Source organism: Drosophila simulans, chromosome 2L (assembly GCF_016746395.2).
Source record: "Drosophila simulans strain w501 chromosome 2L, Prin_Dsim_3.1, whole genome shotgun sequence".
NCBI classification, from domain to species: domain Eukaryota; kingdom Metazoa; phylum Arthropoda; class Insecta; order Diptera; family Drosophilidae; genus Drosophila; species Drosophila simulans.
In genome coordinates this window covers 21,239,058-21,253,691 of record NC_052520.2, presented here as the reverse complement: position 1 = coordinate 21,253,691, position 14,634 = coordinate 21,239,058, and the positions used below count along the sequence as shown (strand labels likewise).

Below are 14,634 nucleotides of genomic sequence, written 5' to 3'. Positions count from 1 at the left end.
ATGGGTGCCCGAGTTTTGTGGTTCGTCATTTTGTTAAGTTTAAATTTAAGTTTGTGTGTGAAGAAAATAAAATTATGATTGATTGATTGAAAGTTGTTGGTAATCCGGATCTCATGGCTTAATTGTAATAAATGAAATGTTTTAAATATTAGTATTGGTTTGTTTTAAAGTAATAAAGAATGAAAATAACTTTATAATTTGAAAAAAAAGGGTTATGATAAATTAAAACCGATGACCGATATTAAGGGATTGCTGGCACACGAGGACGTGCGATAGGTCAGGAAGGCCGTGTCGCAGATCATTTAAATTTAACAACAATTCTAGCAATTGCGTGTTTCTGCTTGCTTGTTAGTGTTTCTGCCGAACGTAGTCCGGTCGCGGGTAGGAGCGGGTGGAAGTAGATGTCTGCACGAATAACGGGAAGCGTACAGAAAAATTGAGTGTGCATTAGTATTGGTGTATGCGGACTAGAATATGTCTCCAAAATGTGTTGGTATTGCGTGTAGAGTTATGAACTACTCATAATTCTGATTTTGTGAAAAGAGATTGAGTCAGTGAGTTTTTGATCATTACGCATAACAGACATGCCTCGCTAACGCGCAAGAAAACGTTGCGCAGACAATAGCGAGAGTAGTGAAGAGGAAGAGGGGCATCCTGAGCACTCTTCGACATATTCAACACCTTTTAGTTTGAACTTCTTCCGGTGAGTTTATCCAGTACAATCGCCCCCGCGCCAAGCACTCTCATGTGAGATACCGATGGTTTCTTGCCCGACCACACCTCGTACTGCGTCACTGCAGGCAAGGTTGACGTCTCAGATCGATTTAGCAGATAGGCAGCCGTGTTAATAGCCTCTGCCCAAAACATCTCATCAACAGACGCATAAACCAGCATGCTCCGCTAGTTCTCCACCATCACATACCTTCCTTCTTTCGCCTTCTTCGAGTAATTTGACTTTGTATGCTACCGCATACAATTTGCCATAATTCAGTATGTATCAAAACGCTTTCCATTTGAAAAGCCTATAATTGTCATCGTCCAGCTTTTCCATGGCGAACATTCCCGAATTCATTTTGAGCATCCCTTGTCCAGAAAGTCCAGAATAATCGCGCAGTCATGCCTACACTTTTGAAAATTGTTTTTATTTATTTTTCGTTTTATTGCCAATCTTTATCGTGCCAATTTCTATCTACAAAACGCGGAGAATGCTATAGCTAAAGTTTTCGAAAACAAATATGTCTTGGATGTCTAAGTGTATAATTGTGTTGTTTCTAAATATTGGTTTTACAATGATGTCTTGGTATTTTATTTCTTCTAAGCTTGGGACTTATAGAATGTACAAAAGTGTTGAGAGACTTCGGAAAACCTAATTTTTCTCGTTATCTCAGAAAAATGATACCGTTTCGCATTCACATTAGCTGAGTAACGGTTATCTGATAGTCGGGGAACTCGACTATAGCATTCGCTCTTGTTTTCCAATAAAATATATACCAGATCCTACGTGTTTTATACTGTTCAACCAAAGACACTAGAATAACATAAAGACATCAGATTAGTTCATTTTCGACCCCTTATAATTGAAGATAAAGATAATATTTCGATACATTTTCCTGAACGTAATCCTTAAACTAAAAATTACGTTATTTACGTTAAGGAAATCTCTTATTGAGTAGTTTTGCTTATCCACGACAAAATAAAGGAAAAATAATTAAGATAGGAATGCAAATATTGGTATTTAACTTTACATTACTACTTTTTTTATTTGGCTTACTTTACATTATTAGAATTATGTATGATTAATTGATATTTAAAATTTAAACTTCTTTAAATAAAGAGATCTAGATATATTAGATATTATATATTAGATTAATTAAGGCAAGGTATTTTTAGCACACTAGAAATATCTGACTTTATATATGCATGTGTGTTTTTATTATTTTTGTTTGTTCACGCTATGCCGTACTTACGCACTTTCCATCGATGTCAGCAGGCCTGATGACTGTTGATGATCTGCTGTATATATTAATATAAATTGGGAAAATCACATATATATATTTGCCAGATCTCCCACAAGTTAAGCTAAATTAGAATCGTAGAGGTTTATAAGTAAATATTTTTAGGCAAAATTAACACATATATGAAAAACTATTCTAAAGATACTCAAGACTGGACACGATCATTCGTGTTGTGGCTGCTTCAGGTTCGCAGCATACGTAGCGGCAAAACCAGCAGCCTGGGGCTCGTGTTGTGCACAAATATTCTCGGAATGCGCACGGATGAAGAAGAAGTGACGCTGATTCGATGTGTGCGATGAAAACGAAGAAAAGATGCACACCAAGCTGATGTGTGCATAAAATGGGTGCACGGCGATCTGCTCCTTGCTTGCGGCGATGAAGAGTAGAAAAAGAACGCCAACGTTCACGTTGAACGCCAAAAAGAACGTCACGCCGGGGGGTGACCTGCGATCTGCATTTGGTTGGCAGCAGAAAAGGACAAGCCCACTACACCACACCACAAGCACTAAGACTTTTACCTCCAAATGTGGGACCGGCAGCGGCGCAGTTAAAGTTAGATCACGATTTAAACTATCACTTGGCAGTATTTGCCTTGAAAAACTCTTATCCGGTCTACACGATGCTCGTGGATTTATAAACTGCCCTCGATCATGCCTTCCCGAAAAGAGAACGGAAGTATGTAAATCAAGTGTGACCGTAGCTTGCTACAATCCTACTCGGGAATTTTATAGGGCAATATTCAATTTTGCCAGGTTTAGAATTTGGCTATAATGGTTCGTTACCAAATGAGTGCGATAGCACATATAAGGTTGCCATTTTGGCTCGACTCCCTCAGTTTTTACTCACACAAGCAAGCAAATTCTATTTTTAGATTTCTTATGCTCTTAGCGTAAGCGAGCGGAAAGAGAGCAAATTTGGCCTTCACCAAAAAAGTGGCTGCATAGTGCCAAACCAATGTATAGCCGTTACACATCTTGTTATTCTAGTGTCTTTGGTTCAACACAATACTCTACGAGTAACGTGTATAAAAAGAACACGTAGGCAGTTGTAAACACTATATTGGTAAACTTGTTTTCAACGCCGCCAATAAAAAATGAAAACCATTTTCAAGCGGCAAGCCCCATAATTATACCTTTAATTCGCAGAGTAAAAGGTTATACTAGATTCGTATACATATAACAGGCAGAAGAATCATTTTCTGACCATATAATGTTTATACATATTTGCTTGATCAGGATCATTAGCCGAGTCGATCTGGCCAGGCCATAAGAACATCGAGATCTCAGGAACCATAAAAGGTAGAGAGGTGAGATTTAACAAAAAGTTTTCAGAGACATAGACGCTGCTAGTTTGTTGATCATGTTGCCACTCTCACTCTAACGCCTAGATAAAATTTGTATAATAAAATATTCACAATTGAAATTGAGTCTTATATTTTGTATTTAATCAGACAACATTTAACTTAACTTATTCAAACTTTTATAAAAATATCTTAGGATCAAATAACATAAACCGAAATGATTTGATTAAATAAATACCGCAACCTTCTTACATTATACACTGAATTGGTATTTATTCACCTCTTTTACGCATATGCTGCTTATACGTGATCACCAAGGCAACTCAACCAAAACAAAGACCAACCCCCAAAAGCGTTCATATTGATTAGAACACTATACGCGTATAATACGTTGTGACAAAAATGACTTCTAAAATCAGTACTAACGGAACGCAAAGATTACCGGAGCCTGTTTCCGAACATGAAGCAGTTCCGCCTCCCCCACCTACGGCGGCGGGCAGACCCAGACCCCCGACTTCGCAGCTTTTTTCAGTGAGTTTTGAAAAAAAAAATTCTACTACGCTGTGTAATTTCTGTAATTCAGCGCGGCAATCTGGCAAGCAGTAGGGCAACCGGAGGCGAAAAATCAGGTCTTGCAAGACCATCAACAGCAGTCCGGGCTGTGGGCTACGCTGCTAATTACGGGTCTGCTCATCAAAGGTTCGAACAATTTTTCCTGGAGAAGGCAAAGCAACAAACGCTCTCGTCAAGAGTCGCTGTGGATGCCATGAAAGATGTAAAGTGAGTACCAAAATGATTTTCAGAGGGGTTGTGTAAAAAAATTTAAATGAATAGAGAAATAAGAAAAATCAATTATTATTTATTCAAAACATGAGAGTCGAGATCTCAGACTTACTTAGAAAGGCATATCAATAAAAATTTGATAAAAAATAAAAATATTTTGAAAAATGTAGGAGAACCAGTTTTTCTGCCCTGTGGTCGTGCCCCAAATGTTATCTATATGTTATTTATATGAATAAAAATTATAACCTTTTTCAAAAGTGTGTATCAGCATACTTAACATCAAACTTTGAACTTTTATAATTCCCGAGCGTCACAGCGTTCCTACAGACAGAAAGGCGGAAAGAATGACGTACAGACTGGCAGCCTGATGATAATGATAAAGAACAAATATATGTATATACTTTTTGTTTCTGTTTACGCTTTCTTAATGTTACATACTTTTCAACGAGTCTTCTGTATCCATTCAATCTACGAGTAACGTGTGTAAGAATAGAGAAAACATTAGTCAAGTTCCTTGACTATCAAATACCCATTACTCCGCTAATGGGTGTGCTATATTTAGCGCACTATTGTGGGCGTTAGAATAGGTGTTTCATAAATTTTTTCAGCTTATAGATAAGAATTGGCAAGACAAATAATAATAAATAAGACAAGAGAACGCTATATTCGAGTTCCTCTTTTATCAGATGAGACAAGACTATTAGCAAAATGTAAAAAAAATCACACCCTCCTAACGAAAGACATCGGTGGATTGTTCAGGAAGCAGTGGGTTGGCCCACTAAAAGACGTCTATATCTACACAATATTATCTTGTATACAATGTCATGTCACATTCAAAGACAACGTCACGCAAACGAATCAGTTCCGTCCTCGAATCAGGTACTCCAAATTTTGGAGTCCAAAAGACACCATGAAAACATTAACGTCTTCGTTTCCCGCAAATTGGCTATCCCTCTGAGTAGGTCGTTCGGTGTAAGGTGCGCATCCTCAGCCATTTGTTTTCATTGCAGCACCACTTGGAGTCGGCCCATAACACGATATCCTTGCATTACATTGTTCTCATTGTGGCGCACTTCGTCTTTCCACTTTCCACTCCTCAGCAGCATGTCCTCCTCTCGTAAGTGACTCTGCAATAGGCGACAGCTGCAAATGATGATTGTCTTTCATCCGTGAAAACGTACAGTACTAATATCAGCTTTAAACTCTTTACTCTTTTTTTTTTTTGGATTTTCTGCTTTTAAATTTTTTTAAAGGAAGAAGCTTGCGTGGCAAATAGTTTTCATTTGGCGATGTCCATGCTTAGGCATGATGGATGCTCAACGCTAGCTCCTCGAAACTATGTACTGTCAGCTCGATGACTGTCAACATCACAGCTGTCAGCGTGCGCGTCGCTGCCTGCGACCCCTTGTTGATTTCCACGCTGTTTGCGTCTAAGCTGGGTTTAGGCTGACAGCTCTTTAGCGCAAATACCCCCTGTAAGCGTCTTCACTAGAAGTTGCATTTACTTATAGATACAGTATCAAGGGCGTCGCCAGGCCATCAGCCAGGGGAGGGCAGATAGTAGAATTCATCTTCCAACACTGGAAACTCTTAGCAAAAGCACCTAGAAAACAGCTTATGTATGGAAAGCAGATCGATAGATCTGCATGGCGACGCCCTTGTACAGTATGTCAAGAAACTGTTTACACACTGTGAAATAAGTTGAATTTTTTACTTTAAAGGTAAAATAAAGAGTTCTTTGCTTAATTAAACGCATTTTTTTATAAAATATAATGAAACAACAAGAATATTATATATATATACAAGAGAAAAAAAACAACAACAACAAATTCAAATTCCAAAGTTTAATCCTAAATTTTTAAATTATTTTATTAAAATTTTAAAAGTTTTAGTATATAGTATCACCCCCATTGGCTTTGGCTACAAGTTGAATCCTTTTTTTCATCGAATGGATAAGTTTTTGGAGGTCATATTCAAGCGCGATCTTTTCCCACTCTTCGACTATTGTAGTCATAAACTGTTGTCGTGTTTTAGGGCCCCTTTTTGCCACCTTCTTCTTTAAGTAGGCCCACAAATTTTCAATGGGGTCAGATCAGATCAGGACTGTAATGGGGCGTATCATCTACAGTTATAAAGAGCCAGGTGCGAACATTTTACGCTTTATGCTTCGGATCCTTGTCCTGATACTAGACCAAATTTTTCTGCACTGGCCTTCAAATTAGTTTTTGAAATGTCCAGATATTGCACGGCATTAATTGTGCTTTCAATGAAGGGTAGTTTTCCCACTCCACGGCTGGAGATACAGCCTCAAATCATAACTGACAATTTTCCAAATTTTACCGTCGGAATGATATTTTTGTTTTGTACTCTACTTGGCCCATCGTTATAGTATAGGATAATTTTAGTTTCGTATATGTATTTCATGATAATACGCAGGCTGTCTGTCGTCGTTGTTTTTTGGAACCTTAGTCCAGATTGCGCCGTACCGTACCGAACTGGATCGTATCGCCTTATTCTTAGGGAAATATTTAACTTAATATATCCTCTCACATTTTAATCTAATAATTAAAAATTAATAATTAATTTAATAATTGCTTACCAGTGTGCCCATCCTGTATCATAGCCACCCATAAAGAAAGCACGGAACATTATTATTATTACATTATATGGCGCTCGGCAGCGGAAAAAATTCACGGAAAGCGTTCCGTTATTAAGTGGGCATCATTTGTGTGTGTATCAAATGAGCATGGCGCCTGTTGTTGTTTTGGTAGAGTTTCGTGGAAACGAAGTAAGAATGATGAAATAATTGAGTGAAGTTGACAAATAGAAGAAATCGAGAAGGCGACGCTTGGAGTGAATTAGTCTAGTTTGAACGATCGAAGGGAAAACCCGCAGGAGACTTGCTGTGCTGGACAATATGGACGTTGAAATTAATGATAAATCGCGCTTCTCCGACATATTCTTTATATGGTCGGAAAGGCTTCCTTTTGCATGTTACATACTTTTTAACGATTCTACTATACTCTTTTGCCCTACGGGTAACGGATATAAGAATGGTCGATCTTACGAAAAGACCAAATTCAAACAAGAAATAATGCTATAGACAATATACTGGGAATATACGTTACTGGGAATGCGAACGAAAAAATGCAAAAAATAAAAAAAATTAAAAGGATTGGTCTTCAAGTTAAAATGAGAACAACGACTTTATTTATTTAAATCTAATTAACATTTTTGTGCAAAATTTAAAATTTAATTTCTTTTAAAATTAATAGAAAAAAATTTATAACTTTTGGGGCTTTTTATAAGCCATAATGTGTCCATTCAGATATGCGTTATCTATAACCTCCGGCGTTTTCTTTTACTAAAAAATGTGCTTGAGAATTAAAAACTAAGATCCAAAAATATCCGATTGCCCACAGTATCCGAAAAGTTATGCATCTACCACGACGTAAAGTTTCCCTAATGGCAATTCCCAGTGCCTTCGTTCCTTTCAAATATGGTATGTCTAGTTCCCCGACTATCAGTTACCCATTACTACGCTAGTGGAAATGCGAATGCGAAATTACAGATTTTTTCAGAGATATCGATGGATATGGGTGAATAAAACGAGAAAAAATTGTCCTGCGGGCCTCTTGCTTCCACTGTTTGTTCTTTACCGACTTATCCGCGCGTTCCCACTCCCGAACTCCTTATTTCAACGCTCCGTCTCACTACCTCCTTCCACACGCGGTCTGTTTGGCTAACTTTTCTCCTCCGCCTTCAGACTCCTTTCCTACTGCGCGTCCGCGTCCTGACCGCGCGCGGTACGTCGCGTACGTACGGATCCTGTCGTGTTGTGACTGACTGCCCCGGGCTGCACTTGCGCCGTCCCTTTATAGGCCGCAGGGATCCCGTTATTTCCCCTTTTGCGCACGGCCCGCTCGGGTACAAGGTCCAACTCATGTACCGTTAGTTCACGGTGCGTCCTTTTTGTGCATGTCCAAAGTCTGCACCGTTACCGTTCAACCTCCGTGGCCTTGGTCGGCTTGAGTCCCAGGTCCAGCGCGGTACCGTTAGTTCACGGTCTCTCCGCTTTGCCGGGGTCCAAAGTCCCGCGGTACCGTTTTAACCTGACCGCCCTTGACTCTTTCTGCATCGCAGCCGTCTTCGCTGTTGCTAGGCCGCTCCCCTGCACCCAGATTTGTGGGGAGTTTTAAGACTCCTCACACGTAGCATACAATATTTTATTAGAAAAATTTAAAATAATGTGGAATTTAAAATTATTTTTTAAAATTAACTTGTTCTCTCTGTAAACTCTACAAAAACCAATTGAGAACGCTATAGTAGAACATATATGTATGTTCATATATAAAGTCTTAAGCATTTCCTAGCGTAGCAGGAACAAGCAATGATCTACTTCTCCCTTTTAGTCGATTATTATGTAGCGAGTCAACTCGCTCTCAATATTAGCCAACTTATATTGCGTTTTACATAATTCAAATTATAGCCCACAAATGAAATATAAAAATCTGGAGGAAAAAATTGTGAAGCTCTTGGAGTCATCTATAGTTTTGGCCTGGCAAAGCTCATCCAATAAATTATTGAACGTGGATGCAAAATTGTCCGAGGCATTAAATAAAGCCAAAGAAGCATTCTCATTGGATAGAACATTACACCAATTTCGAGACCAGCACGGTGAAAATGTTTACCACAACTTCGATTTGACATATGCGGTAAGTAAACCTAGAACCATAATTTAAAACATTATTATATATTGACTATAGGTTTTTTTTAATCTCGCGGAGCAATACGAACGTAGTGAGATGCACATCGAAGCCCTCAATACCTACAGCATTATGGCCAAAAACAAGATGTTTCCACACGTCAATCAGCTAAAACTAAATATGGGTAACATATACTACAGCATGGGTATTTACCAAAAGGCGGTTAAAATGTACCGCATGGCCCTTGATTCTGTACCAAAGAGCTTAAGTCAGTTAAGGCTAAAGATCCGTGAAAACATTGGAGTCCTTTTTATTCGCATGGGCTCTTATTTAGATGCTGCTTCTAGCTTTGAGTTCATCATGACGGAGCGGGCAAACATTAGAAGTAGCATTCACCTCTTACTCTGCTACTACGCCTTGGGCGATGTGGAGAAGGTAAAGTTGGCCTTTCGGAGACTTTGCGATGTCCAAACCGAAGCAATAGAATCGGATACGGAGAGTGAGACAAATATCATTAAACTTCAACAGCAGGCTGAGCCAATTCAACAAATTGGAGAAACCGACGTGCACCAGTCTTTAGACAACGGACAAGTCCCGGGCTCGGTTATTAGGACAGAAGGTGGCGGTAAACTGAACGAGACCGTGAAGTTTGCATCCACAATGAAACATCGTTATGTTGTCCAAGCACTTAAGAAAGACGAGTTGGCCATATATAGAAATGAACGTCGTAATGCCATTAAACGATCTATTACAATGATTGTAGACTTAATATCACCTTTCATCGAAGATAATTACAACGATGGTAAGTACGACTGAGATAAAGTACAGCAGGTCGGATAAAATATAAACTCAAGGGTATTATAATACAACCCGTTACTCGTAGAGTAAAAGGGTATACTAGGTTCGTTAAAAAGTAGAGATCTCAGGAACTGTAAAAGCTATAAGGTTGATACAGATTATAGAGACATAGACGCAGCGCAAGTTTGTTGACACATGTTGCCACGCTCATTCTAACGCTCACAAACCCCAAAAAATTGCCACGCCCATTCAAACGCTTGCAAGGCCAGATCGAAGCCGTTATTGATCCTGATCAAGAATATATACTTTATATCGGAAACCTTCTGTGTGTTAGATACTCTTAAACAAATCCCTGTACTCTACGAGCATCGGGTAAAATAATTTACAAAAAATTAAAAAATTGAAAGAATTAGACTTCAAGTTGAAGTAAGAACAACGACATTATTTATTAAAATCCAATTAGAAACTAAGGCTACCTATGCTGTCCCTAACAAGCTGCGAGTCTTTAACTGTCGGCTCTGCTGCCCTTTTTGGCTAAGGATCGACGTCGGCTTCGCTGTTTCCAATAGGCCACGATGAACTGTAGTCTTCCTGGAATCACAAGGGCTGCCAAACAGATTCTTGGCAGCTCGGCGTGTGCAGGTGTTCGTTGGTCGGAAACCCCTCCTTCGACCTGTTACATTCTTTTCTACGAATCTAGTATACTCTTTTACCATTACATTACACATTGCTCTACGAGTAACGGGTACAAAAAGTCCTTTTCAAAATTCCATATGCCCCCAATTGCATCCAACTCATCTAATTTGACGAGCATTCAAATAGGGCTGATGTATATATTTTTTGTTTTCCAGGGTATAATTGGTGCATTGAGATCATCAAAACTTCAAATCTTGCATGGTTGGCCAACGAACTTGAACTCAACAAAGCCTTAGTATATCTCCGACAAAATGACGTTCATCAAGCAATTGAGACGTTACAAATTTACGATCGTAAGAGTGAGGGATCCATGACCGCCAGCGCTCTGACCAACCTGAGTTTTATTTATATTAGTGTAAGTTTCGTATGAAGTCAAAACAAGAGAAAAAGCTTTAATCAAGTTTCTCGACTCTCAGATACTTTTTAATTAGATAGTGGGTGTAAGGCAATTTACTAGATAAAAAAGGTATACTAGCCAATTTAATCTGGCAATTTTGAACCTCGAATCTCGGAAACTCTAAAAGTAAGAAATTTCACGAGAATACAAAGTTCACACAGGTGGACAGAAGGACATGGCGAGATCAACTTGGCTAGATAAAGAATATATATACTTCATAATAGGCGTGGCAAGTTTAGGGGACAAGCATGCGCTTCAACCTTCTACCAAAGACACTAGAATAACAAGATGCGTAACGGCCATACATTGGTTTGGCACTATGCAGCGCCACTTTTTTGGTGAAGACCAAATTTGCTCTCTTTCCGCTCGCTTACGCTGAGAGCATAAAAATTTTAAAATTAGAATTTGCTTGCTTGTGTGAGTAAAAACAAGAGACGAGATCGCGTATATGTGTGCGTGTTGTGCTAGAAGACGATTTTCGGGCCGAAATCAATTCTGATCAAAGAAACGAATTTACATATGTGGAGTTGTGGCCAATTTTGTAGCAATATGATGATATGAAATAAGAATTAAAAATTCACGCCCTGACTATTATAAACTTTTATAAGTTTGTTTACCAGGTCTGTTCTATGTGCATAACATTAATTATTTTCATAAAACCATAATGAGAAGGCACTACTTTCATTTGTCCACTTAATGCATTGCTCAACAATAAATTTTTTTATACACATTTGTTTTTTATTATTTTTAAAAATAGTTTCGAAAACTTTAATGTGTATTTTGCAAATATTAAATAATCATTCAGATGGTGCCTTTAATTTCCCGAAGTCTGAGGCACGAAGTGTGGACACAAGTACCAACAATCACTGCCTTATTAATTTTTCTCACGTCGCAATCTGAATACCCTAATGACAAGTATTCTAATATAAAGTCATTTTCGAAATTTATTTTGTGATGTACATAGATTCGGCTTTTACTATTTCTAAGCTTTATTTAAATAATAATAACGTTACGGCTATGCAAAACAAGAATTTTTCCCATGGTGCCAATTGTTAAAAAATAATATAGATTTAAAGTCAACGAACTTCTAAGGTCAAGGGAATATTTTGTCAAATTTACAATGCATGAGCATACGTGTGCACACATACAGTTGTCTGCTATCACTGCATGCGTAGAAAAGAGCTGTTTGCTGTAGCGCTCTCCGCTCTTTCTCTCTCGAACAAAAACTCGAGAGAGCCTGGAGCCACCTCTAGAGCCACGGCCAAAAAATCGTATAACGTTACGCATCTTGTTATTCTAGTGTCTTTGCTTCTTATTCTGTTACATATCTTTTAACGAATCAATTATACCCTTTTACTCTAAGAGAAATGAGAATTCCCGCTTCTGGCAGTTGAAAAGTTCAACCCGCAACTTGTCGGGGAGATTTTACAGGAAAAAAAGCCCAACTGGCAGCATTGCAACTGACAACGCACAAAGATAATACAAATGCACTTACCTAAAATCATATCTGCTGCTAATTCTTTACTATATCAACTCTAATTTAAATGTCATTTTACTCTACCCTACAGCTTATAGGTACTGTTAAAGATTTATTATTTAATTACAAACATAATGTATATTTCAGTTAGGCAACCTAGAAATGGCCTCCCATTGCGTTAACCAGTTACAAGAAATCGGATCGCTAAAAAACAATGCGTTAGGTTTGATCAACGCCGGCATAGTGGAATTGGGCTCGCACAACCTAATACTAGCAAGCGAACGGTTTGAGAGAGCTCTGCAACTACAGCCGATGAACTTTGAAGCCAGGTACAATCTTGGCCTAGTGGCATTGGCGCAGAATGATTATGAACTAGCCGAGGAACGTTTTGAGTTGCTAAAGGAACAACTTATGATGCCCAGCTCAGTTCAGCACAGTCATGTATTTTATCAGCTTGCCAAGCTGCAGGAGCGCAGGTTGGAAAGCGGATTCAAATCTAATTTTACGCCAGGAGCGGCTCTTCAGGCCTACCTTCAGCTAGTTGGCATTTCTGCCTCTGACATCGATTCAAAGCTGTTTGAAAAGGTCGGCTCGCTTTACGAGCTGATGCAAGACCATCAAGAAGCAAATCAGTACTATAACGAGGCGTACCGCATAAACATGAGCGACATCGCAATCGCAAGCTCAATCGGTTCATATTACATCAAGCTTCAGGCCACGGAACGGGCACTTTATTACTATGAAAGAGCGGTCTTAGCCGATCCTAATGATCCCAACCTAATGTTACGTATTGCCAGCTGCTTTCGCAACTCATATCTCCCTCCGAAACAATACCTGGGCCTTTTTCAAAAGATACACGCAGGATTTCCAGACAACCTAACTTGCATACGGGCTCTTATGCAAGTTACTAAGTCACTGGAATTAGGGGACCTGCATGAGAGGTATGCATCGGAATATATCCGTCTGCAAAGCCAGCAGAAGGAACATCAGAGCGAGCATCGAAACCAGCATCAGCGATTCCCTTCAGCGGCTAGGTTTAGCAACCGCTTGCCATGTAAGATCGTACATTTTACTCTGTTCCAGTGATTATTTTAAGTTTATCCTATAGCTATCAGACAGTCAAATGAAGAACACTTGAAAGGTGGTGAGCATATTAATAGCGTAGCTCCTACCCACAGCCCCTACACGTCCAATAAAGTTGTGGCACACCGCTGCGTATTTTGTATCCTATTATACTTTATATCATTACAGTTCTGCAGTTTGATCCTTTGGGACCTCCCGCCGAACGTCCCAAAACTGGACGACCACTACAAAGCACAGACGATGTTGATGACGACGCGGAAATGAATGCCGAAATCTTATTGCCTATTTGAAGAAATCCTATTATATTTTTAGATAAGTCTGCAATTGGTGCAATACTACACGAAAACAATATATATTTTTACTTTTCCAATATGCATATACATAAGTTAATCGTTTACATTTTGGATAATTCGATTTTAGGTTTAACGTTGTTTGATAATCGTAAACTGATAAAATGAAAAAATTTCTGAATAAACAAAAAAATGCTATGGCCGAGTACCCCGACTAGCAGATACCCGTTAATAATAAATAACATATACTAAATTACTAAATAACAAATACTACTACAGATAGCGTATGCCAATGTATTTTGTCTAAAAGGGAACTATATTCTTTTTACGATAATAAAACAAAAGAGAATGCTGTAGTCGACTTCCTCGACAATTAGATACCCGTTACTCAGCTAGTAGAAATGCGAAATTTCAACATTTTCTGGGTTATCGATAGATACTCGTGAATAAAATAAGAAAACATTTAAAATTAAAGTTACAATGTGCGGTCTTGGCAGTTTTGGGCGGTTAGTGAGCGTAAGTATGCGTGGCAAAAATTTGTTTGGCAAATCGATAGGCAAAAAGCTTTTTGGCAAATTGATAGATATTTACAAGATTAATAAAACGGTGAAGAAATATCAATACATTTTTCAGGAGTGTGGAAGTGGCAATTTTGTGCGGTTTGTCGGCGCTAGAGTGGTCGTGGCAACATGGCTCAAACTTGCGCTCCGTATATGTCTCTAGAATATGTATGCTGTAATCTCAACCTCCTAGTAAACATTTTGTAATATTTTTTAACTTTTAATCTTTTATAAGTCCCGAGAATTTAAAGTTCACATGGCAAGAACAACTTGGCTAGATAAAGAATATATATACTTCCTAGTAGGCGTGGCAAGTTTAGGAGACAAGCATGCGCTTCAACCTTTTACCTTCTACCTCCTATCTTGTACTCCAAGAGAAATGAGAATTCTCGTTTCTGACAGTTCAAAAGATCATCCCGCAACTTGTCGGAGAGATTTTACAAGAAAAAAATGCTGCCCAATTGACAGCATTGCAACTGACAACGCACAAAGATAATACAAATGCACTTACCTAAAAAACCTATCTGCT

The 14,634-nt window shown here is 38.6% G+C and overlaps 1 protein-coding gene across 7 annotated transcripts; it reads left to right on the top strand.

The window, feature by feature from the left end:
- The first annotated feature begins 530 nt into the window (after positions 1–530).
- On the top strand, positions 531–14,019 carry LOC6733081 (intraflagellar transport protein 88 homolog). 7 transcript variants are annotated; one of them, XM_044922347.1, is made up of 8 exons: positions 531–703; positions 3,634–3,846; positions 3,899–4,095; positions 8,588–8,813; positions 8,865–9,606; positions 10,454–10,653; positions 12,320–13,226; positions 13,281–14,019. In XM_044922347.1, the coding sequence occupies exons 2-8, from the start codon at positions 3,718–3,720 to the stop codon at positions 13,517–13,519; spliced, it is 2,640 nt and encodes an 879-aa protein (XP_044778282.1). In that variant the 5' UTR covers positions 531–703; positions 3,634–3,717; the 3' UTR covers positions 13,520–14,019. The 7 variants fall into 7 exon arrangements, with proteins under 7 accessions (XP_044778282.1, XP_016025785.1, XP_039147172.1 ...); XM_039291238.2 differs by lacking the exon at positions 531–703 and having other exon boundaries at positions 3,579–3,846; positions 13,281–13,313; positions 13,424–14,019; XM_016177976.3 differs by lacking the exon at positions 531–703 and having other exon boundaries at positions 3,579–3,846; positions 13,281–13,369; positions 13,424–14,019.
- The last annotated feature ends 615 nt before the right edge of the window (positions 14,020–14,634 follow it).